General features: G+C 42.8%; 1 protein-coding gene across 1 annotated transcript in view; it reads right to left on the bottom strand.

Moving 5' to 3' along the window:
- Positions 1 to 344: 344 nt before the first annotated feature.
- The window catches only part of GABRP (gamma-aminobutyric acid type A receptor subunit pi), a 174,869-nt gene continuing 147,886 nt past the window's right edge, over positions 345 to 27,327 (bottom strand). Inside the window, exons 8-10 of the mRNA XM_085614454.1 lie at positions 21,504 to 21,659; positions 9,661 to 9,854; positions 345 to 1,110 (exon numbers count right to left, since the gene is read on the bottom strand). Coding sequence (XP_085470580.1) covers positions 802 to 1,110; positions 9,661 to 9,854; positions 21,504 to 21,659 — 659 coding nt within the window. The 3' untranslated portion in view covers positions 345 to 801. The remainder of the gene's footprint in view (positions 1,111 to 9,660; positions 9,855 to 21,503; positions 21,660 to 27,327) is intronic.

Here is a 27,327-nt window from a genome sequence, read left to right as displayed (position 1 = left end):
ATTTCACCATTTTCAAATGTGCTTTAGGTTTCAAGCTATGGTATTGCTTCATCTCCCTCCACAGGGAATCTGCATATTAGTGCACGCTGTAATGAATTTACCAATCACAACTGAAGTTGTATTATTTTTGGTCCTTTAACGGCAAAACACAACTACTGTAATTTATCATTTCCAGGAGGTAGACTGCGGACAGGTAGGGACTGCGTAAAAGGATTCTTATGATTGATGTCACTAACAACATTTTTCTTTTACCATTATAAATATGAATGACAATTAAACACCTAAATTGACAATTTATCACATCAGAAATGGTAAAGTGAAATATTCCACTTTCTGGGGTAAATTCTAAAATGGCGGCGAATCCACTGGTACAATTTTATTCACCATAGGGATAACATAGTTGAGGAAATTCCACCTGTTTTCTTCTGGATTTACCATTTCCTCCAGAATTTGGAGAATTTTCCATTACCACCCACCTCATGTACTTACATACTAAAATGTAAATATCTATCAGCCGTGTTCTGTGTCTAATATGTCTTTGCCTATAGATTGCATATCACTGGAGGAACTCTTGCCAGGTAGACATTGTGGTCACCTAGTGTACCTGATACGTCCTGTTCCTGACCTGTAGAAGTAGGTTACAGACATGTCTTTGTTCAAGGAGTAGTTTTCATACACTATTGTCACATGCTTCAGTCAAGACAAAATCCAGATCAGCACATATCCTTTTTGGTCAGGATGTGGTATGATGTGTATAACACCAAGAGGCAACCAGCATGGACACAACCGAAGATCTTTTCGCTAGAAAAACAAATAGTATGACCAATAAAACACATTGACTATCAAGAAGGCCAAAGGAAACACTATCCTTGCATAACGGTCAATGTTTGCAGGGTTTTCCACCGTGAATAAACGAAGGCATCTGTTCATTCTCTGTTTGGTCTGCAGCAAGTATTTAAACCTGTTATCATTTTTTTCCAAATCCTTCTCATCACAGTCTCCACATTCCAGTGCATCTTTGTGGATGAGGCTTTTTCTTCTCTTGAAGCTGGGCAGAGAACTGTTGAGGACACTTGAGATTTTAATTTCTTCCAGTTCTTCAGCAGCATTCTAAGAGACAAAGAAGCACATATCTTATGGACCTCATTTTGTAAAACGATTCACAGGTGTACAATTCATGCCATTTTCTACAGACAGACCCATTGTTTCCAATACAATATTTATACTTCGAATAGGCTTTGGTTCAGTCCCCTGCTCATGATTAGATGGCCTTGTTGTCTATCACGTCCCTGATTGTAATTTAATGATTTTCCTCCCTTTTAATGTGTTTGTTCTATCCAGAAGCATTGCAGTCTCACAGTGTCCACTCAGGGACTATTTTCTTTCCTTCTCTCTCTCCATCCTCCCCATGCTTCTCTCTTCCCCCTCGCCCCTTCACTCAACATCCTCTTGTGCCCTGTTCGTCTGTTAGATTTTTATTAACTTTTTTGCTATCCACTATGCTATCGGTGGAAGGCCATCTTAAAATGTTTTTCTGACCATTACAAGATGTCTGCCCACATGGGGAAATTGCGCACACGTGCAGCAGTTGTGTGGAAATGGGTTTATTGTATTTTAGCAAGTCCTAGTTGGGCACTCATCCATGATGCCATCTTGGAATAGCATTTTGTTAAAATAAAACAAAACTAATTCAAAGATTTCTACCATGTATGCAGGTAGATCTGTAGTGGCCATCTTTTTATCGATTTTGGAACCTTTAACAAAATGCCATACCAAAATGGATGCTGCAAATGCATGTGCATTTGAGATGGCTATCTAGGATAGCACTTCCAGAAGAAAAGGGGTGAGACAGAGGAAAAAGAGAGACCAGAGGGACTTTTTCTCTTTCTAATATATGCCAAAAATTAAACATAGCCCGTCTGCTATATATAGACTAAACCTGCATATGTATTGGAAAACGTTAAATTTTCTTAGATAACCCTCACCCAAAAGGGTTTCCCCTTCGTGGCATGTTTCATTATTGGATCCAGCCCGTACCGCTTCAGAACCGGGCGTGCTGCGACCTATGAACTATGTGGGAGCACATACAGATGTATATAGATGAGGAAAAATAGGGAACAAAAAGGAGTGGGGGTAATAAACATGATATATGTGGGAATTAAAAATATCTGCCTAGTAGGTAAAATCTTATTTATTCAAACCTGTAGTCGGTAATATTAAAAACAGGGAAAGTGAAAGTTAAGGTGATAATGCTAAAGATATAAAATCTATACATACAGTACCAATTTGGTGTTATAGCTTGATAATCTGTTAATACATAATTGGAGAGTTAGTCTGCCAGGGTTCATTGGCTGTGTACATCATCAGACACTACTATTATTGGTAATAAAGGCATCGGGAGTTTAGTTCCAATTTCCCTGTTTGTGACAGGCAGGGACTTGATATGCAGCATCACTACCCAAGCACAGTTCACCCCATTTCCATGTTCTTCTCCTTGGAGGAGACAAAACCTGATGACACTCAAAATCATATAGTAGCTCGTGCAAATCCTCTAGAACACCTCTTTCTTAAATTTTCAACCAGGTGACTATGCACCCTTTCCATAATACCATAGCATATAGCAGCCGGAATTGTAACAATTCAGAGGCTTACAAAAACCTAAGTATATAAATAAGTAAAACATATTCAAATAAACATATTCAGTTGAACATAAACGTTTTGCCTTAATCCTCCAATGTTCCAAATCCGCTTTTGTTAGCTTTTTGGACTTTGTGCACTTGACCACTCCTAACCAGTGCTAAAGTGCTCGGGGTCTCTACAATAAACATGGCACAATTGCCTTACACCCAATTGGCACATAAAATGTACTTCTAAAACCCTAGTAAAGGGACACTACATATACCCAGGGCCAATAAATATATTCTAGTAGAAAAACAATGGTTCGCTTGGATATTATAGCCTTATAGCCCGCCGTAGCGGGCTATACCGGCTGTTAAAGGCCCGCTGCAGCGTTAAAGGCCCGAGCCGAAGGCGAGGGACTTTAACAAAGCAGAGGGACTTTAAAAGCCGGTATAGCCCTGCTACGAAGGGCTATAAGGCTATTAGAACATTCTGCCACTAGAGGGCAGAATGTTCTATAAAACAAAGCCTTCAGGGAACGCGAGGGGATTGACATCCCCTCAGGCTCCCTGAAGTCTTTGTTCACAGCCAGAGCTGTGAACAAAGACACATTGGAATGTGGGTGCTCCGGGTTTATACCAGCCATTATAAGCCCGGAGCGCTCCATTGTTTTCAATGGAGCTCCCAACATTCCAATGTTCTAATAATGATTAATGTCCCAGAAAACCATTGTTTTTCTATATCTAGTATTACCCCATGTTCGCAAAAGTTTTAGTTTTATTCATAACACAGATTAGTGGAACTGCAGCACTTAATGTGCCACCCACTTAAGTAGCCTTTTAAACATGACTCAGAACTGCGATTGCAGCCTCGGGCAGGTTTAAATTGGCGAATAGATCTGGCATAATTACTTTTTTTGCCATGTTTAAATCTTCCTTTTAATACAATGGGTAGGCCCGCAAAATCCTATAGGGCAGGGTGTAGTACATTTAAAAAAGTTGGACATGTACTCTAATAGTTACGTGTCATGATAGTGAAGAACTCTTACATTTCTTTTTCACTACCGCAAGCCCTACATCTCCCAAAGGATAACATTGAGTTACTTTATTATATTCATTAACTGATAATTTTCAATTATGAGCATGTAGAAAAGTTGAATTTGGTCTCTAAAGAACTATAATTGAAAACCTACTTTATTGGTTAAGTCGGATTTTAAGTCACAATTCTGAAAATGCTACTTTTAGAAAGTTAGCATTTTCTTGTCATAACCAGTTGGTGCCTGCAGCCTGTATCCTGGGTCCCATGATTGGAGTTCGCTGGTAGTTGGTCTTTGCATGTTACTCCTAGACACTGAGACAAAGGGGTAAAGATGTGAGCAGTAGGGGCCATTTCTAACTAGATAGGGGGGGGTGGATCTGTCACCTTCCACAATTGCACATCACAAAGACTGCCTCAGCACACTCACAAAGGGTTTCACACTAGTCTTTTGTGCCCCCAGAAAATCTGTGGCCAGGTCAGGGAAGCAGGACATTCAGGACACCTCTGTAAGGGAGGACAACTGAACTTTCTCCTACTTCAAAGTGGGAACCAGGTATAAATAGTGGACCCTCAGACCCCACTCTTCAGTACACCTATGGACCTGTGGAAGACTGAGAGGGAGGACTGCCGTGCTTCTCTGTTGCATTAAGGACTGCTCTGCTGCCCTGCTGCCTGAGTGAGAAGGTCTGGACCTGTATCTTGAACCCAGGCCCACCAGAGTGAATTGTAGGGTTAGTTGTGCTTGTTGCTTGAGGAAGGACCTCCCGACCCGTCAACCAGTAACCCATTTACCTACAACAGGTATTCAGTGCTGAAGATTCTCTCAATATTGTATTTATTATCTCAGTAGGGTGCACATGTGGTGAATAAATTCCATTTATATGCACATATGTCTGCATTTTTCTGTCACTTACATTATGCAAACCTTTGTGGCTGTGAGTGGTTATCTTTGGGTGGTAGGCCAATCATGTGGTTAACCTCTGACGGTGTTGCTTTATCAAATGAGGTTTAAGCTCTTTGCAGAAGTGGTGAAGAAATGATGCCTGGTGGGTATTACTTGAAATCACAGATCATATTACACTGCAGATCCTAGGTGTATTGCATTCTTGCTCTCTGCCTGGACTGATGTACAATCTGCTGCCTAGCCTCAACGCAGGCCCCCTTGTGAAACTGCGCAAGGGTGCCTGCATTTGCAGGCGTGAATTGAACACCTTCCTGCACAAAAACAATCCCCTGAGGCTTTTTCCTCTTTCTAAGTGTGCTGCAGAATTCAGCACACTTAGAAAGAGGAAACAATGAGGAGAAATAAAGATATTTCTCCTTGTTGCACCCTCGCATGGTAAGGAGTAGCATTTTGATGCAATCCCAAGTTTACCAGTATTGATAAATCTGGAAATGCACCAAAATCCTTTGGTGGATGCATGGGAACACCCACGCTTTCCCCATGGAAAGCCTTCCCAGGGAAGATTAATGTAAGGCAGTGACTCGCGTTGCCTTGCGCCATAGATTTACCAAGCCACGCAGGGCAATGAAAGGTGGCCTTGCGTTGCTTGTTAAGTCTGACTTAAGGATTATGTTGTCCATGCAACACCCTGCGTGACACAATGGCAAAGCAATCCCTTCATAAATCTGGTCTCTCATATCATTGCAATACAGGTTTTGGTGTTACCTGTCTCTAAACTTTACAGTCTTTAATGGATGCTATTCTGTCCAATGTGTACTCTTCGTCCTTAGAATGCACTTGATTCTGACATTCCAAAGAGACTCAGGCATGTGAAGTTTAAGATTCACTTTGGCTATCAACCACTAGTTTCACCATATTCAAACACAAGTTGCACTATGCATTTGGACCCTGACCAGCTTGCAAACTCATTGGTTTCCCCAAACCATGTCTGGCAGTTCTTACCAACAATGGTGTCCAGAGGGCATAATAAATTAGGCTCCAAATTGACTTGAAATGGGATACTCTTTGCTGGTGCCAGCTATATTAACCCATCAGTGGTCTGAGTTCCCTAGTACACGTTTGTGAAGCAAGACTTTGGATTTCCTACTAGCACTATGGTATAGGGTTGGCCACCAAGACCCAGAACCTGTGAGAAATTATGACAAAGGGCAGGCACGTTTCCATCTTTGGGATACTTTCTATGGTTCAGTGTTGTACCCGCAATTAGTATTTACAGAGCTGGTACTAAAAACGATAGTACATGTGGTTAGATTCGAGGAAATTCATAGTCTGCTAATCTATCTGTTTAATATAACATCACCCATAGCTTTTAATGCCAAATGGCGCTGATGCCGAATCCATTGAGCAGTGGGGTAAAGTTCTGGTGTTGCACCATTTCCGGAAAGTGATAGGGCCTTCTCTGCCTCGCCTTACTTTATCAACACTACTTGTTACAACTGTACATAAACTCCTACCCTTTCTAAAGAGAGTGGGGTAGAGTGGCACTGAGCTTTATTATGTGGATTAATGTGTCTCTACAACATAGTACTACATCCTGTAATAAGCCTTGACTGCTTCCCAAACTGCCTCCTCAGTGTCAGGAGTAGAGAGATAGAATGACGTAAATTTAACTGAAATGCAGTGCATTCCAAAGCCATGGCGCATCAGTAGTAAACAACGGTGAATTCATACTACACAGTAAACAGACAACTTGGTAAAAACATGCCATACACATGTTTTTACATCGTGGCACTTACAAGCAGTAGGTTTGCGAGAAACTCTCAAAAGGTAGAGTACCCCAAAAGACTACCTCCAGCTATAATTTACTAGCAGTGGTATGGTAAATGTCCAGCTAACACTTGTCTTGATCTTGCTACCATGCCCAAATAGTTGCAAATCGGGGAAACCTGAATAATTCCTAGCACGCTATATTATCACTTCTATGTTTGACATGTGACAGGAACAGCTCCTTATGGCCAGAGTACATCATTTTGTAGGTGCCTTAACTTCATGTCAAGCATCACCTCAGATTAAAGTGTGACCGTGAAACAGGTGGGAATAACCTTCCTTGAGTTTTGACACTCCTGGGTGATCCAGATACTCTGTTCGGGCTATCATGGAAGCACACAATTCAGTCCATCCCAGGACCCAAACACCAGTCTATGCTCGTAAAGGGCTTTAAAAATACCAACTGACATGGGACTTGGTGTACTGAAAATCCCTTGAACACCACCACGATTGACTCGATCATATTAGTTTGCCGTGCTAGACGATAACATGATGACGTGTGATTTAAAGCCATAAACCCATTGCCATGCATCAATTGTACTGTAGAATATTAGATTGTGATGCAATATTCAAGTGCACCACTTAACATCATCCTGAGAGTTTCTATTGGTTGGACTGTCCCCAAGAGGCATGCCCGACACCCAACACAACACATGAGGAAGAACATTGCACATACAACCACGGCATGCCATACAGTCAGCTGTCACAGGGTTCTCAACAGCTCTTACTACACACCTGAACACGTTAGACAGGCTCAAACCTCTCTAAACCACAAAAGAGAGGATGTAGCCTAATGGCTAGAGCGGTGGACCTCGAAGCTGGGGAACTGCGTTTGAGTCTCGGCATCAACGCTCAAAATCCTGTGATTCTGGGCAAATCACTTAATCTCCCTGTGCCTAACACAAATGAATGTGTCCTTCTTTAACGAAACTGGTGCTCATGTAAAGCGCTCTGATACCCGATGTTTCGGGTCTAGTTCGCGCTATATAAAACTCAATTTCTTTTTTTAAAAGACGTTGGACAGAAGTGCCTGCATTTTCAAGCACATAAAACAAAATCAACGCCATAATGTTGGCAAAGTGCTGCTACCTCATTAGAATTTCACTCTCCTCACACATCACCACCAACAAAACGTAAATACCAAACAATTGGAACATAGAAAAGGTTGCATCCCTAAACCTCTACTTGACCATAATGATCTTCACTGTCAAACATAATGACACCACACAATCATGGCTGAGAAATCCCAGAGAATGTGCCAAGGATAGCAAGACTGGGAAAGCACTAGAACGCCAAACCAAGTTCAGAAATACACTATGCAAGTGATAGTAACGTGCAATAACATAGCTCTAATACTGCAGGTAAATCAAAGAGCTGGCTTTACCAGCTCTCTAAGGCAAGTTTGCGGTCTAGGGAGGACAGGTGCTCTATTTTTGGAAAATGTATATTTTTGGAAATTTGTTGAGTTCCTTCCCCCCAGAACTGATCAAGAATGCTGAACATTTGAGATCATGGTCATTGCCTGATGTATAGTGCGTCCATGCCATGATGTTGTTGATCTGTGCCACTCCTGTAGCGGTGTTTGATTTTCAGTATTCTGTGCGCACTGCATGGTGCTTTTATTTGTATAAAATCCCTAATCCTTGTCATGACATTTTTACGAGCACCAATCTACTTCCACTAAGCTTGCCTAAACCTCCCTTTTCAGTAGCGAGGCATTCCTAAACTCTCAAAGGATTTGGGGGCATATTTACTAGGACGGCGATAAATAAACACAAAGTGTGCTTAGCGCTTGTTTATTTATCGCCGTCTATCGCTGGAATTTATCGCCCTGGTAACGCGTTATTAACAACGCGTTACTCCAGGACGATAATATTCCAGGGAAATGGGCCAACATCGCTGGAAAATCAGCGATGTTGCACCCAAAACGGAGATAGCCTTGGTGATACGACCCTGTGGTCGTATCACCATAATCCACCTCCCATGTTAGCTATGCCTTAGTCAGGAATTTAACAGACATTTCTGCGTTAAGGCATAGTTAATGGGATTTAAAATATCGCCACCCCTCATTGATGATATCACGAAGCTGGGGTAGCGATATTTTCCCATGGTGTTTTGACAGGCACGCCTCCTTTGCATCTCATTAGAGATGCAAAGCGAGGCGTGAACAAAACGGGAGCTGAATCAAGGAAACACGCGCTAGCGTGTCCTTGCAAATAATGCAATATAATTATCGCCGCTTTTCGCCCAAAAACGGGCGCTAAAGCGGCGATAATTATATCTTCAGCCCTTGATGATATGCCCCTTGGTTTGGGATTGCCAGGTTAACATACAAAACTCCTACAGAAGTAGAACAAGATTGTAAACTTTACTTCGTGAAAGGTCTGTTGTTATCCCCCTCTACTAAATCGAGGACTGATGCAGGGGCCAGAAAGAGGAGAGGTGGAACTACAGTTTATATGGAATTGTTTACACCCTAACGGGCCTTCCTGCCAAGGAGCCCACCCGTGAGTTTCCCATCAAAGTAACTTTGTGAAAATAGATTTTCAAGGGCACATTTTTCGAAAGTTCAATTTATTTGTGGAAGTAATTGTGCGTATCTCCTTACCCAATAACTATCCAAAGCCACAAAGAGCCAAAGGGATAATAAAAATATACTAGCATTTTGCATTCCGAGGGAAGTGACCTGCAGGCCTTTTGTGCACTTTTTGTTTAAATCAGAATACAGAGGCAGGTGGAGGCAAATAGGGGAAATGTAATATTGTATCTCATTCCTCACTTTATAGGTGGCCCTGTGAATGGTAGAGATTTTCGCTTAAAAACAAAGATAATTGCTTGTAAATTCAGCACTAATACGTCACTTCCAAACTAAACACTGACTGGCAAAGCACGTCCTAGATCACCCTGATTTGTATCAGTGTCGATGCAACTGGGGTGAAGGTCTGGTCCAGTACAAACAGCTACAGGAAGACTCACTGAAGATCTGAAAACAAGGGTAAAGTCAAGCAGCATATCTGAAGGACTGACCAAGGCATATTGCACCTCATAGGTTCTTGGGTTTTGTTCAGCTAGAAGGACCCAAAATGTTGCCATCATTTTGAGGTGAAGAAAGCTCAAATTAGAACTGAAGTCTGCTGAGGAAGTCACTCAGACCACATGAACGGCTACCTTGTAGGAATATACACAAATGAGTGCACCATCATTATTAAAATAGAGTACTTTTTTTAGAGTTTGACATAGTGTGTCTAGCTGCAAGAGAAATGAGTGCGTACCTTTTTGAGTTTATTGCACACCGCCATTTGTTCCGCGCAGTAGTGTTCTACTGCATATTCAAGCAAGGCACCAAAAATGAAGCTGAAGCAGATGCCAAGGTAAACGTCAATAGCTTTAATAAAGCCATTGGTTGACGGTAGGGAGGAGCGAGAACCCATCATTAAAGTCGTCATTGATAGCACTGTTGTGACTCCTGTGAATGAAACAAAATTTGATAATTTAAGAGATTGTCAGAAATCAGCATATTTACAAACAAGGTGAAATGCCAATGAGGATTTTATACCTCATATATCTGAGATGAATGTTAGTGTTTTATTTACATTTATTGTTGTTGTAATTAAGCAGACTTCCGACCAACACTGGGTGCTGAATGTGGTCTTCTAGCATGAGATAAATATGGTACCTTTACATTGTGCTTTACTTTGCTACTTCACAGTGATATGATTGCACTAGTGAATATCGACCACCCAAATATTGTGAGTACAAGAATAACGAGGACAAAATATTGAGGGACAAAATATCAAACGGTAAGTGCATATAAGGAAGTATAGATTTACTATTCCCAACTTTATATCTACATACCTTGAAGAGATATATACCACTTAGGTACATACATCTGGAATTAGTATAGAAAATCAGGACTTACTTACCTGTCAATATATATATATTTTTGGGGGATTCTTTGCCCTCGGTACACCAGTAAAACTACCTCTTTTGAACTATGTGAGTTCAATTCTGTTAGAAATGTGGTCTCTAGTTGGCAGGGGTACGCACCCTAGTCGAAGTAGGGACGACCGGTTCTGGCAAGGTAGGTCCCAAAAACACCCTGGACCACCCTCTGATAGCTTTGCGCAGTGCACTAAGGCCTAACTCATGAGGCAATGTGTAAAGTATTTGTGTAACATGCACCCACAACAACACAGCGAAATACCACAAAAGGGACACCACACCGCTTATTTATAAATATATAAATATCTTTATTCAATTTTTAGGCAAGATCAAAACAACGGAGACACACCATATAGAAAATATTTCTCTCTTCAGGGTTTATCTGTGATAATGTTCAGAAAAGGGGAAATCAGCTTGCAGGTACTGTGGGAATAATCCCTGTCCCAGGCGTGGGGAAAGTCACGTGGAAAACAGTTGCGGGCTCAGAATAATGTGGCCCTTTAATGCCGGTGCTTGTCTTTAGTGCATAGGACCCCTCACACCCCGTGATAGGTTATGGCCAAATTACTGAACCTCCGGGTTGCGCCTTCAGCAATTGCTACACAGAGTGAAAATATGCCCCAGATATGCTTAGATCAGCTTGATGTACAGGCCCCTATTTTATTCAACAGAGGCGGGAGGCTGCGAGCGCTCTCCCGCAGACCCGCACCCCAGCCGAGACGGTAACACAAAACGCTCCCTGGCACAAGCTGTTACCTGGGGGGGCATGGTCTCTCGTCTTCCTTTCGCCGGCAGGCAGCAGGTCGCGGGGATGGGTCGGGACACCTCGCGCTTCCTCGGCTTCAGCGCTGCTTCCCTGGACGGCAAGCCCTTCATTGCCGGGCAACGCCAGCGCAGCGCTCTTCTGACTTCGTGGGGAAATCCACAAAGTGCTTCCCGAGGCTACCGGGCCGGCGGTGGGGAAATTTGGCTTACAGCGCTTTTCTCCGCAGCGCTTTCAGGTTCCCGGCCGGGCGGCGGTGCAATTTGGCCCACAGCACTTTTCTCTGCAGCGCTTTCAGGTTCCCGGGCCGGCGGGGGTGCAATTTAGCATATACTGCGCTTTTCCTCTGGTCACAGGCACGCAGCGCTCTCGGGTTCCCAGGCCGGTGGCGGTGAAATTGGGGGCAATTTAAAAACTGCTTCACTCGCACCAGCAGCTGGGACGGTGATTTCGGAGGCAATTCTTAAGAAAATGTTTCCCTCGCGCCAGCAGCGGAAGGAAGCACACACACAGTTATGCAGGGACAGCACTTGGAATTTTTATTGTCCAATAACCAGGGGACCAGTAAAAAAAAAATAAGAGAGACACTCTGGAGATGATGTTCAGTTTCCCTCTGGCAGGGAAAGATCAGCAGGTAGTAGGGCAGCTCAGCAACTTGGGGCAGCAATTCCTGGGAGCAGTCAGCCTCAGCGAAAAGTGGCAATCCTCCTGGCTCAGCAGTCTTTACTCTAGCAGAGTTTCTTCTTGATCCAGTGGTGTAACATGGATGTGTGGACAGAACCCTCCCTTTTATACCCTGAAGGGGGCAGAAGCTTCTGGAAGGGTCTAGGGGGTTCTGGGGTGTTCCCTGATTTCCCTGACCTGGCTCCTGGCTGTCTACAGTGACAAAGGGAGGGTCGTTAAGTCTATTGTGGGGCAGCCGGGCCCAAACTATTCAGGTGGAAAAGTGTGAATCACCACTCCCTCCTGTCAGCCCAGTGAGGCCATCAGCATGCAGATGGGAGTGGGGAGTCTGCAGTGCACAGACTAAGTGCAGGGCAGAAAAAGGTCCACTTTCTAAAAGTGGGTTTGCTAAAGTAATAATGCCCAACCCCAACACACCACTAGAGAGGGTTCCCTGCTACGATTCCAACCATACCAAACACGACATACTTCCTATGTCCCATTCAGAAGTTATCCCATGGGGGGGTTCCCAATGTTAGCCTATGGAGGGGTATGCCTCACTGCAGTAGCAGGGGCGTGTGGCAGGTATGCTAATGTCACCATGTTTTTAGGGGAGAGCACCTGCACCTTAGCACTGTTTAGCAGTGGTAAGGCGCCCAGAGTCCTAAGTCCAACAAAAACAAAGTGGGAGGCACAAAGGGCAAAAATGTAGGGGGAGACCGCCACAAGGCTGAACGGCCCAACAAATTCATACTGTACTTAATGTTTTAGAGTGCACTTCTGGACACGGTTCAAACCTGATAACACTACACTCTAACCTATGCGTTCTGGGTGACCTCAACATTTGGTTTGACAAACCAAATATGCCCCATTTAAAAACAATCATCGCTGGACTGGAAGCACTGAACCTGCATCAGATCATCCACAAACCCACACACATCGCTGGACACATCCCAGATGTCTCCATTCACATGGTCAGACCACCATTTGCTTGCCTTCCAACATAAAACAACACTAAGCGATGCAACTAAAACCACCTTACATGCATCCACCTATCTGCCGTGGAACAAACTCAATTTGAAAGACTTAGAAACACAACTAACATTCAGTAGGGATCTAGAAACAATACATTCTGTTCAAAAACTACATGAGTGGCTACAGGAAGCTTTTGATATCCTGATGCCACAAAAAAATCACACAACAGAACAAAAGAAAACAAACTCCTTGGAGAAATATAGAGATAAAAGAGATTAAAAAAAAAAAAATTAGAAGTCAGCAACGTGCCTGGCTCAAAACAAATGCCAACGAAGATAAACTTTGCCTACAGAAAATTAACAGATTGTACAAGTCAGCTATTAAAAAAGCAAAGAAAAAATAGTATTCAGAAAGAATTCAAAATACTAAATGTGCAAATAAAGAATTCTATAAAATTCTTAATGAATTTCGTAAACCAAATTGCCTAGAAGCAGCTCATCCCGTTACTCAGGATTTCACAGACAAACTGGCAAATCATTACACGGACAAAGCAGACATGTTGGACTCATTAAAACAGAGATAAAGCATCAACACTAACAATTTTACAAAGCTACAATCCAAAAATATTCTAACCCAGCCTCTCTGTTCCTTCCTAAACATTTCACACGATTCATTTATGGACCTGGTCAAAGCAAGCAGGCCTGCCGGCAGTCCTTCTGACCCATGTCCACCGCAAACCTTCAAGACAATTCTTTTAACAACCTCTGCTGCCTCTCCAGTAAGGAGAATTGTCAACGACTCCTTAACTACTGGAATATTTCCAGAAGAACTCAAAAAGTCATACATACGCCCACTACTGAAGAAAACAAACTTGGACCAGCTGAACCCTGACCTGACAGCTACAGACCAATTTCAAATGGATCTTTTCTGGGCAAACTGATAGAAAGAGCAGCTATCACCCCAGTGCTTAATTTGTAAAATATTAAGTCCAGGTGCTCAAATGTTTGTAGGATGCCACACCCACTTTCCCCTGCTCCACCCACTTACTCTATTGGCTCCACCTGCATCCTCAACTGGCACCGCTGAAAGCCCGATGTAATACCCGATCTGAATTTCAACAAGGGAGACTTCCTCAAGTAAGATATTGATATGAGGTCCCACCACCCCTGAGGAAATGTATTTAAAAATGAAATCAAAGGTGCATTTAAAGCACAATTTTGGAGTAAATTGGCTAAAATGATTAACAGGGAACAAGTTTGAACATGTACACCAGGGTGTATGTCTTTAGCTCATATAAAACATGGCCACACCACCTTTCGCACAAACCACCTAAAACCTTGGTGCGTAGCACTTTTATATGATAGAGTGAGCATGCTTGCAAACGTGAAGAATACAAATAAAATCTCTAGTGCTGCAAAAGTTTACACACCAAAAACCTGCTGGATGTGTGTTGCATACGGATATTAGAAACACTTCAATACAAGTCAGTTTAAAAAGAGGTGGAGTAGTTTGGAACGTGGAGAAAGAGGAAACATGCAGCAAGAGATTCTAGCTTTTCCCTCTCTATGGAGTGCAAAAATATATATTTTCTCTGCTTGTTTATGTAAACTATTAAAATAAAGCAGAAGAAAGAGATAGCAAATGCTGTAATCTGCTGCTCTAGATGGACTTGTTGCAGCTAATCAACAATACGTTCATGTCACAACTTCATTTGTGCCTGGGAGAGGTGTGAAGAGGTATGAATGGAAATAGAGGTCCTCAGCTTTAGCCCTCTCCTTGTTTACACCAATGAATAAAAGGGAGAGTAAATGAAACAAAATAGCAGCCTAGGATCACACAAATTGGCTAAGTAGGGAAGCCGGCAGTGATCCCAGGTTTTCAATTTTCACTGCAACTCAGACACTAACTGGGCATGTTTTTCTGACATCAAAGGGTAACATTTTGTCCTGAAATACGATAATATAGCAAAGGTGACAGGCAGAATTCATTTTCTTTTTAACGGGCGTACGCGCTCTTCATGAAAGGGAGAACCTGAATACTCTGTGGCTGTCTTGCAGTATATGGCACAACTAGGTTGGTGAGCTGTCCTGAATAACGAGCAATTGGCCCCATAACATGTGCCACTGCTTCCTTTAGCTAGTACGAGCTTTTCAAGAGCAGAGCACACTACGTTGTGGGACTTCTAGTTTCACTTTATAAGATTTCAAGAAACTGTGCTGATGGCAGAAAAACATGACTACCTGAACATGCTACTCAGGGGCAGCTCCTCCTGTGTCCCCCTCCCACATGCCCTATCCTGGCCAGTACCCTCAGTATGACCTATGCCCCCACAACCACCTCACATTACGATCAGGCCCTTGCCCCACGTATGCCTCAGATTTGCATGTGGCTCCCTTACACTCCAGTTTGGTGTGCAACCCCCTCGCACAGCTGTCTGACTTCTGCCCCATCACACTCCAGTCTTGCTTGTAAAACCCCCTTCAGTCACAGTGTGCTTGTACCTCCTTGGGCCCTAGTCTAGTTTGTGGCCCCTTACGCTCCAGCCTGGCATGTGCAACATCCCCGTCCTTCTACCCCAGTCTGGCTTGTAGCCTCCAGAGTCCAGATACTTCAGTCTGGTGGGTCACCGCTCATTAAAGTTTACCTTTCTTTACCAGCTTTCTAATAATAGCTGGTCCCTGAACATCCAACTGACTGAAAACCTGCAGTCTCTGCGACCTCAGGGATCTAGGTTGAGAAGATATAGTTACTCTTACCTGTCCCCATGCAGAAGAGAGGAGGCTTGCGCTCTGAAAAAGGCCTCCCCTCATACCGGAGGGAGCACTATTCACAAGTGATAGGGCCATACAACTCCCATTCTAAACAAACCATAATCTGATTATTTCACCAATTAGTGCAGACTCAGCAGAGGTAAAACATGTTCACGATAGCTCTGCTTGTTAGAAGCTCTTCAATTCCATTGCATTGTGGTAGCTGTAGTTCTTTGCATCACACATTCTTGATCCCTTAATTTGTTTCTATTGCAATGGACATTGGGACGTGCACTACTGCAAAGCCTGCGGTCAATCAATACAATTGTGAAGTGTTTGAGAATGCACTGCTCAACTGCACAACGCTGCTCTCATGTGAGAGCAGCGTCTTGATTGGGTGGGAGGGGAGCAGAGAAGCATTGAGGCAGCGGCCGGCAGCAGCAGTTGCAGGTAAGTTATTTTAGTTGTTTTATGTTTTTTTTAAATTAATGTATTCCCCTCACACCCCCACTGCCCCACCAAGTGTTATTGGCAGTAACCACTACTGGTGTTACTCGAGGCCAAGTTAAAAGCCAGCAGCAGTGGATGATGAACTGCAGCCGTGGACCCTGCACTATAAAACTTTATTTTGCATAATGAGCCACTTCAATACGTTGTAAACAAATACAGCATTGAACACTACACAGTTGATGGCAGAAAAACAAGACTACCAGAACGTGCCACTCCAGGCAAAATTCACATTCAGGTAGTCTTGTTTTTCTGCCATCAGCTATGTACCAGTGTTCAGTGCTGTATTTATCTACAAAGCATTGAATTGGCTCATTATGCAAACTAACGTTTTATAGATCGGGGCCCACAGCTGCAGTTCTTCCTCCACTGCTGCTGACTTTTAACTTTAAAGAAAGATGTATTTTACCACAAAAGTTAAAAGCCCGCAGCATTGGAGGAAGAACTGCAACCATGTGCTCTGCACTACAAAACCCTAATTAGCATAAATAGCCCTTACTTACTGGGACTGCGGGACAGCATTTTTAGTTTTAAATAATCTGCGCAAGATGTCTGCTACACGATTGATGGTTGCTTCGGTCGTCGGGTGATGAATTAATACTGTAGCTGCAGTATACTGGGAGGGCCGCAGACGAAAACACTGCTCATTGGTCTGACTCTGGGCCCAAACATGACGATTCGCCAAGGAGGTACCTGGTCCAGACTACTATTATATTTTGCAATTGTTCATTGGCAGTGCACGAGGCTAGGGCGCTATCAATGAATGATTGCAAAATGGGATGTGACCTGTGACGTGTGACGGTGACCTACACTAAGCCGAGGCAGGAATCCAGGCAGTTTCACTTTCTGGCAGAAATTTGTGGCTCAAAATTAGCGGGCAGCCATGCTGCCAACATCCCATTTGAAATATTTTATGCGTGCACAGTCACGCGCGATATTAACACTTCACAGGGGAGACTGGGACCCTACTCTCAACTTAGTGAGCAGCACGCATAAATGTTATTACATTACCGATATAAATATTGCGTGTAGAGTAGATTAGAGAGTGCAGACCCGGCCCTGTGAAATAAGTGCCGGTGCTGAGCACCGGAAAGCACCAGCACAAATTAAGCACTGTATCACCCAGATGTCACAATTCATTGAAGATTCACTTTCAGACCTCCAAACGGGATTCCATCCAGGAAGAGGCACAGAGTCGGCCCTCCATGCCATCTGGGATGACCTGAAGAACACAGTTGACTACAACGGGGCTGCTGCGCTACTTCTCTTGGACCTCCTAGATGCCTTTGACACGGTTGACCAGGACACTCTGATAGAAAGACTCCACAAAGCCGGAAAGGAGGGAATTGCTCTAGACTGGATTGCATCCTACCTTTGCAACAGAACTAATGTCATCCATACCCCACCTTTCTCGTCCAAACAGTACTTCACAAAAGCAGGGGTCCCTCAAAGCTCTATCATCTTACCCATGCTTTTCACCATCTACATGAAGTCATTGCCGGCACTGATCAATCAATTTCACCTCATGTGCTATAACTATGCAGGTGACACCCAAATACTCCTTCAACTGCAATTCCCCAAAGACATTGGAAACTTGCCACTTTTCAGTTGTCTCAGAGCTGTGGATCAATGGATGACATGGAGCCATCTCAAATTAAATGCTTCCAAAACGGAAATACTCATGTGTGGCAATTGGAAACATTATGACCTGCTCACCATGTGGCCTGATGATCTGGGAACACCGCCTAAAATAACAAAGGAAGTAAGTAACCTCAGAATGACCATGGACTCCAATCTATCGATGAATGCCCAAGTGGACAAACTAGAAAGATCAATGTTTATTACTATAAAAACTCTGCAACAAATCTTTCCCCATTTGGGATTCCCACACAAGGCCACAAACTCGATTACACCAATAGCCTCTACCATGGATCACTTTTAACGAACATGAAAAGACTACAAGGGATTCAGAACTCGGCTGCCAGACTACTCTTACATATAAAACCGCAAGAATACATCTTCCCTGCCCTGAAAGACCTGCATTGGTTACCGGTTGCCAGATGATCCACGTTCAACCTGATTTGTATCACCCACAAAGCGATACATGGAACTGGACCGATTTGCATCAGGAACAAAATCATCAAACACATTCAACAAAGCAACCTCTGCTCTAGAGTGGCACCTCGCCTCAAAATCCCAAGATACAAGAAAAAAACAATGGGTGAAACATCATTCTCTGTTCAAGCGGCCAAACTATGGAACTCTTAACCCCCCAACATAAGATCCACGGATAAACACCTTATCTTGAGAAAACTGCTCAAGAATTGTCTCATCCCCACATATACACCATACACAAACAGATAGAAATATACAGCATATCTTTCTATATATAAGCATTTATTTGTACTATAGATATGTACCTATAAATATATGTTTTGCTTTGTATAAACGTGTAGAATACTTATGTTTAAAAAAAATATTATATATAGATATTCATTAGTTCTGCTTAACAACTGTACATATTAATGATAGTTACATTATTCTATGTTTATAACATGTATATAAGTAACTGCATAATACTAATTCACCATTAATCCTGTCTGGGTTTCGAAGTAGTGTGCTACTCGCTGAAAAAGCACTTCTACACCCCATCAAGGGTAGCATGCGCTATATAAATACAAACCTTTTTCGATCTTCTATCCCTCCACTAACCTTCTTAATCCAAATAATTGACTAACATATCCACCACTCAAGTAACTTTCATATTTTCACTATACTAATTCACCACTAATCCTTTATGGGTTCCGGAGTAACGTGCTACTCGCCGAAACAGCGCTTCAATGCCTCGTCAGGAGTAGTAAGCGCTATATCAAATCAAATTTATAAAGCGCATGGCTGCACTAGCTAGTGCGTCCCAGCGCTACGACAAGGACAAGAACCCGATTCAGACATATAAATGCAATTCCAATTACAATATAGGCTTGTATCATAGTAAGGGCTTCGAAGGCTTATTATCCTGGCCAAATCAACGGTTCTAATATATTCATGGTAAACTTGGCCTCTCAAATCTCTGAGATTGATTAAATAAGTACTTGCAAACTGTCCAATATTAATGTCTGTAATTAACAACAGTTCAAAAAGCCACATCTGCAGTGCCATGCTTACTCAATACTTTGAGAGTCAAAGCAATGGTACAGTAAACTGCTGTCTCATATTATATGTACTGTGAGCAGCAGGTACACTTGGTACTTAAGAACAGTAAGGAATTCAACTATAAAATCTCTTAAGCCAACCATTTTGGCTATTAGATAGATTGTGCAATAACAAAAGGCATCCTTTATGGTAATTATTGTAACAATTAATCTAAGATTGCGTATAGTAACCAAATCATAAATCAAGGATTCATTTCCCAAAAATACATGTTTTATTTGTGCCAGCTTTAACCTTTAATAGAATAAAGCATTTTGTTGTTAAAACTATTATTTTAAAAATATATATTTTTATTAAAGAGAAAAACAGCCAATCAATAGTCAAAATCGGTACATTCGGCAGTTACCAGAGCAAGGGTACATTATTGCATATATTGGGGAGTGGCCGTTGGCACGGCAATTGTTTGTTGTGGGACTGTTGCTGTCTTTCTCCCCTGAATTTGTGTTGTCAGCCATCTAGGATCTATACTTTTCCCATGGACCCCATATTTTATCTCATTTTTGGGGCACCCTCTACTTTGGTATACATCTTTTTCTGCTAAACAGCACCAATCCAGATCTTGTTTCCAACTAGAGAGTTTTGCTGGTTCCCATGCCCCCCCACAACCTTGCTGTGTTGCGCTTCGCCACCCCTGAGGCTAGTGTTAGCCAGGATTTTGTGTGAGGGCCACCGGGTCTCGCCTGTGATGCCAAGTAAGTGCCAGTGAGCATCTAGGGGTATGTGTGTATCCAGCGCTTCCGACATCACACTAGTAACCCAAGTCCAGTAACCTTGGATCTCGGGGCATTCCCAAATATTGTGAAAGAAGGTGCCTGTGTCACCACACCTCCTGACGCAATGATCTGAGTCTAATCGTCCCAGTTTGTGATGGAGCGTTCGAGGAGTATATGATCTGTCTAGAACTCTAAGTTGGATCAAACAAAATCTTGCCCATACGGTGACCTCTCTGGGGCTTTGGATTGCTTCCTGCCAATCGCCGTCTTCCAGCAGTCCCAGGTCAGATTCCCAGGCTGCTCTCAATGGGCCTAATGGGTTGGGAAGGTTGTTCATTATCTTCCGATAAGTTAGGGATGTTGCTTTGTCTATCATAGGGTCAAGCAACAATCGGTCCTCTAATGGGGAGCAGTCAGGTAGGGTTTCCCCGTCTGGTATGTAGCGGCGTAGGGCGTGTCTCATTTGTAAGTAGGGGAATAATTCTGTGTCAGCCATTTGGGTTAAAACGATTATTAATCATTAGTTAAGTCAAAGAGCTAGTTTGTTTGAGAGTAATTATGTATGACTGGATTACCTTCCATTCCAAATAGTTTGGGAATATCACATTGATATTTCAGCGCTTGAAATTACTGATGCTGCAGGTATCAGTCATTTGCAGATGCAAGAACACCTCAGGATTTTGGGTTCCCTTGAGAAATTGTGAATTTCTGAGAGAAGTGGGAACATTGTACCTTTGAACCTGAAATAATTAGAACATTTTGCCCATTGCTACCTGAAAGATTCTTCACCTTGTAGGTGGTGAAATGCCCATGTGGAACAACAGGGATGAGGTATTTATGCATTTGCTGTGATTCCTAATTTGCCTAGAAAGACTGTTTCCAACCGAGCCGTGAATGGCAGAGCCCTAACATTGTGGGCCATACTGTTCGTGTTTGTGTGTCCTCATATGGAATATAGGTACACGTGTAAAAATGACTCCTCTATGCCCATTGGTACAAAGGAATTAACCAAGTTAACTAGATAAAACAAATCAGTGAGCTCAATGTATCCTCTTTCTGATTAAACACAATCACTAAATTATTTTTTGTTCCTTTTCTGAGTCCTGGTTTCGACAACCAAGACAATAGATGTGACTAGCCTTCTTGTAGACTTTATTGTGAGAAAAGACAAGTGACAACTCTTCGGATTTAAAAATGTATCATCCAAGAAGTAGTAGACACTCAAAATAATCTGACCGATACTGCCTCCTAGTGGCCTGGTCAAAACATTGCATGGAAACAGCAGAAAGTCACGTTACATTCTAAATGAAGCTTTGACGTAGGCATAATATTTCATGCACAGGGGCAGCCCATGGCAAATATGGCTCAGAAAATACAACAGAAATTATCTGAACCTCTCTCAACCCTGCCACCTCTCCGCATGCATGGAAATACTGTAGGCAGCATTCGTGGCTGAGGATTCATGAATACATCACAGAAGATGGTCCTGCTGTCAGTTCTGAGTCAGGCTCTAAGGCTATGTTATCCCTGTTCAAAGCAAGCAAACTCATGATAGGAAGAGGCAATTCTATTGAGTAAGGGCAGCATCTTACCAATGCATGTGCGTGCAGGGACTGAAGCCATGGAAAGCCAGAATGAAACCCACGAAAGGACGACCAGCAATGTCGAGGGAATGTAGGTGTCAAAAATGAAGTAAAGGATGTTTCTTCGGAGCTCAAAGCACAAAACCAATCTTGGGTATTCACCTGCTTAAGAAACAAAAATGCATTTTATGGTAGACATTCAGTTTAGAGTATGTTAAGCTCTGACAATTCTGGTAGAGGCTTATGCAGTTCTGGTGAACTTTTAAGTTTTTATTTTCAGCCAAGTCACCTTCCTAATCATTTGAGTGCTTGATTTGACAATTTTGACTCATGCTTCATGGTGATGGATGATGCCCCTCCCTAATCTTACCCCCAATCCATTGTAACGTAATGTGCCTATAATCAAAACATATCTGATCCAAAGGTAATCATCTGAATTGTATAGAGATTGTGAATTTTCCCCCTTCCTTGGTTCACAGGCCAAATTTTGTGTTCTTGAAAACACCAATATATATGTGAACAAGGCAAAAAATTGATTACTTTAAAATTAAAACTTTGAAATTACTGGTCTAGGCTATCTCTACATGCTTGCTGCGGAGTAGTAACAAATATATTTGTTGTAACCTACTTGCAGTGTTTAATTTGTAAAATAGGAAGTGCCAGGGCTCTGACCAGGAGGCCACTGCAGCTTGCACCGCCCATCGCCCCTGCCATCTCTGACCATCTCTCTCGCATGTGAATGCAACAGTTCAGATTATTCTAGGTCCTCAAAGCTAAAGGAATGGCTGGGGAGGCAGGTATTAGTAATTTATTTATGTATATTGTTTTCCTAAACAACTGTTATACTGCTCATCTCTAAATTACATGAGCAGTGCCACCTTGTGGCAGACTGCCCTAAGTGTGGTCTTGACAATTAAGTGCCGGTGCCAAGCACCAGAAGCCAATTAAGTGGCGGTGCTCAGCACCGGAAAGCTCGGCCCAAATTAAGCACTGCCTACTTGCAAGGGAATGGCGTTTTCTGATTGTTGAGCATAGGTCTCGCAGTCCGACACATTCTGACCCAGCAGAGAAACCTGATGTTTCATGATCTAAATGGCTTTATGGTTAGTCAAGTTCTCTTTGCCCACTGTATAAAGTAACCCTAAACACAACCACCAGCCTTACACCAAGGAAGGAGACTCTTGCCATCTCATAATCTGAAAAAATTTCTCTGATTACCTGTCTAAGTGAGGATGCAGTTCAAGATACCCCGTCCCGCTAACCTAAACGTCATCGGCACCAAACCTGCCTATCGCGCCACAAAAATGTGACATCACATCCCTACACACAGATCTTAATTTCCAAGCTGAGGAAAATCACATATCGTCGTCAAAATCCCAAGGTGCTGAGCACACATCAAACACATCAAAATGCAACAAACCCTCCTAAGCATCAGATACCACCTGTTTTTCTACTGAATCTGTTAACCTGTAAAATGATGATACCACAGAGGAGTTGGTCCTGTAAAGGAAACATCTACGATAAACTGATTTGTGAGCATAGTTGAGATGACGGGGGCAACTCTCGCTTTATTTTGAACATTTCTGAGTTTTTGTATTTGTGTATTGTTTTGTCTGGCTTATTTTGCCCTTTGAAGGGCTAAAGTGATGGGGAGGGTGATTCGAGTGTCAGAAAGACAGTTGTCAGCTTTTGAAGCTCAACGTCCAAGGTCTTGTCCTCCGATAATAGCCAGCAGCGCATTTCTGATCTGAGGGTTAAGATCCGGTCAGGATAAGGGCAGGGCTCCATAGGAGGACATCCAGGGGAGTTTCAGTGCGAGTCCAACCGAACAGAGTTGATTTAAAAACGTCAAGGGTTCTATATCCACTGGATTCAACACTACCCAGAGCACATTTGGATTAAAATAATTTCCTGTTCCCAATCTCGCATGAGGTACTATCTTATTACCTCGTAGAACGAGTCATTGGTCTCTCTCCAAACATCATTTTGAATTTATGACCCACAAATCAAAGTAGACTATTCATTCAATGTTTCAGCTCATTTCCTCAATATAAAGTACACCCTGATTTTATTAAATAGATTATTCAGAAGGCAATGCAAGGCTATGCCCTTCATTTCAACATGAGCGGGCTGGAGAATTCAGTGTATCATATTCAGTGAATGCTGTAACCCCAGGCAGGGTATTTTCTGGGTGTGGAAACTAGTTCCTATTTTGAGTTTTCATGGTGGGAATAGGGCACAGCATGTATCACTGCTTAGTGCACCGACTTTTCTACGCTCTGTTTTTTTCTGTTTGAGTCCCCGTATACATTTTCTCAGGTGAAGCTCCCATGTGCACATTGTTTGAAATGTTACACCATACTTGGAATGATGGTCTATGTAGGGTGAGACAATTCAAAGGTGGACAACTATGCAAATCTGTTTATTAAAGCACTGATTACAAGAATGTTGCAATGAGAGCGGTCTTTACTGCACCCAGTAAATATCCATTCTCTGGGTTGTAGTATCTCTACGGGGGCGAGTTTTGGTCCTGAAAGTGAGGCATAATTTGCAAATTCAGTGTTTATTGCACAGAAATCAACGGTTTGCCTCTTTTCAGCAGATTACTCTAAGCAATGCCAAAATGTCCACCTGCCAAAACCCATCAGGTAAAAAACAAGCGTTTTTTGCAGAGGGATCGGAATTTATCACCAAACTCGGAATCACGGCCTGTGTTTCCCATTATAGAGGGCATGAGAGCAATTGTGCCCCATGAAAGCACTGAACACACATAGTGACAGCTTTGTCAATACAGATCTAAAGCACTTCCTAACGTGCTTTCAAACGCCCATTAAGATAATTTTATTTTTTATTTTATTTTATTTTGGAGATTTATATAGCGCTAGCCAGACCCGAAGGTATTGGAGCGCTTTACAAAATTTGTCAAATAACAGTTGAGTATACAGAGATTGGAACAGTTAACACAGTGATCAAATATGGGTCATTGATCGGTATAAGTCAAGTATCATTCGAATGCAGAGTAGTACTGGAGGTGGTAATAGTCAGGGAGAGTAATGTGCAGGGCACGAGTAAGATGCTGTAAGGAGTTGCTGATTTAGACAGTTTTCATATAATAAGGGGGTCAATATTGAAAAGGCCATCATTATGGCCTCTGCAATATTTCAGTGTTAGAGCTTGAAGGCCTAGCCGCCAAACCATCAGTGTTTGTTGGCATCACATTGGAGGCAGCTGATCACACCACATTGATGAACGTATTTCACCTACAGATGCTCTTGTCTGCGAGATGGGATCCTAGGTGGGTTGTGGCTGCAGTGGCCCAAAATCATGACATCTCATCGACCTGACATCTTCTTCATTGCCCCTCTAACTGTTGTACCCATCACTTCCCACCCTGAGATAGTTGCACCTACTACTGTCACCTCATGACAGTAATCCAAATCTCTCCCGTAACTGTCGTCCAATTCTCATCCTGTACCTGTGACTCCACTCCTTCCCCTATAAATGGTAGATTTGCAGGACACACATTTGAAAATGTCTTTAACACATTTAAGTTATCTCTGACCTCCTCTGGGACATTCCCTCAGCTTTCTGAGCAAAAGCTCTGTGGTTAACCCGTGAATAACTAATAGCAGGCCCAAAACCAATATTAAATGCATTATTTAACATTCTAGACATCAGGTAACACCAAGAATAAACTCTAATGAATATCTAATCAATTATACCACTGTCTGTCCTAATCTACAGGCGGAAACAGCCTGAATATCAGTGCGGATGTTGGCACTAAAAGTTAAAAGTATGCTATTCTGTTCCCGATAGAGTGCATCCACTCCACAATCATGAAAATAGAAGCATTTATGAGATTAGAAGTTCAAAATCTTGTTCCTGATTCATAGAATTAGGAATGATGACAGTTTGGACTCACAAACATAGGTCTTCACATCCACCAGTGTGGCTCATATGGGCAGTTTGGGGGCATTCCAGAACTGGGATAGCAGACAAAGGTGTCAAAAGAGCAAATCCGGATGTTGAAACAAAATTTGGAGTAATTTTCCCACCCTGAAAATGGCAGCACTCGATCTAGTATCAACATTGAAAAGTGAGGGAGCACCCTCATATTTGGTGACAAGTCACCTTGCTGCACTGCACTGCACTGCATGACAGTGAAAGGGCAGAAATGCGCAGTATGTAAGGCAATATGGTGCATTCCTGTCCTTCCCCCTGCACCCTATTGGCTGCCTGGTACCAATGCAGGAACCCTTGCACCATGGTACAAGGATGCCAGTGCTGCATACCGGATTGTTTTTCTGCAGGAAGGGGCAACCTCCTGCACAAAAACAATCCTGGGAGGCATAGTTCTCTTTATATGTTTGCTGCAGAATGCTGCACAAATAGAAAGAGGAAGAAACAAGGAGAAATAGTATTTATCCTTATTACGCCTCCCCTGAGAAGGTGTATGATTTTGGCACATTCCCAGGTTTACAAGTTCATGGAAATCCGGAAAGGTGTCAAACAACATGGGAGCTGTCTGGGAATATCCACCCAACGCACATGGAATGCCTTCCTAAGGCAGAGTAATGCATGGTGCAAGGGTACCTGCGTTGGGGCTATACTGCAGAAAGTGGGCAAGCACAGGGGAGAAGGCAGGAATGTGCCATATTGACTTAAATCTGGCACAATCCTGCCCTTTCCTGTCATGCAGTGCAGTGCAGCAAGGTGACTTGCTGCGGTGCACTAGGTGACAAGTTCGTAAAGAGGCCCCTATCGCTCATGGAATTTATATTCAGAGTTTTTTTAAATCTCATTTGGGCTCATTGTTTCTGCCAGTGGGGTTAACATTGCATCTCAGAAGTGGGAGATGGGTGTGTGCTCTGCTGTGATGTACTGTGTCAGCCTGGTTCATTGATATTCTTGATTTTACCATTGAGCTAACCAATTTCAGTGCACACACCATTTAAAAGAATGTCTCTTACCTTTTTCAGTCCTTTTATTAGAGTAGTGATTTTGGCCTTTTGGGATCCAGTTATTGACAGCAAGCCATCACGAGATGTCTCCAAGGATTGTAGCTTTAATGAAAAACTAAATTTATGGGTAATACCACTTAGGGTTTGATAAAGAGTACACTATTCACTCCTCAGTCCTGGATACCCGTTCCTTAACTTTGAGATTTCAAGGATGAAATGAATCCCTTTGTTCACTAAGTGACACTTTGCTGAGATGGACTTCAAGGAAGCGAAGGTTTCAGAAGGCTCCAAAACACTCCTTTCCATTTGTCCATCTTCAATGATAAGTCAACCCATGGAAACAAGGGGGCTTATCATCTGGAGTAGAAAACATGCTACTGAAACGATGAGTGGGGATAAGACTTGTTTCATTCTTTTAATGTGGGCCAGAGTTGCATCGCTCCTCCTTCTCCTATCAAACCACATTCTTCTCCTAACAGTCCTATGGAGAATTGCCTGTATCCTGCTGGTAGGACATGCCAGTGGAGAGAGTGGAAAGGCTGGGGAAGATGGTCAATGTAGCTTCACCTGGAGACTCTGAAGTCCTAAACCGATCGACCACAATGTAGAAAGGGAGCTGCTGTGAATTTTCTCCAAATTCACTTCAACGCTGCCTGTTGAGACAACCTCATCTTGCTTCTGTGCTTCGACCTAATTGCTTCTCCCTTTTCCATGACTGACTGAAGAAGGCCTGAGGGAAAAACTGCAGAAGGGACTGCACGGTGCATAGGACAGCCTCCCAGCCTGGCGGATTTAGAATTCATTTTTTTAGGTATGACTGATGCCATAGAGCAGGAAAGACGGGATAGTCAGAGTAGCGATGACAATGGTGG

Source organism: Triturus cristatus, chromosome 7 (assembly GCF_964204655.1).
Source record: "Triturus cristatus chromosome 7, aTriCri1.1, whole genome shotgun sequence".
NCBI classification, from domain to species: domain Eukaryota; kingdom Metazoa; phylum Chordata; class Amphibia; order Caudata; family Salamandridae; genus Triturus; species Triturus cristatus.
This window is presented reverse-complemented; position numbering and strand designations above follow the sequence as displayed.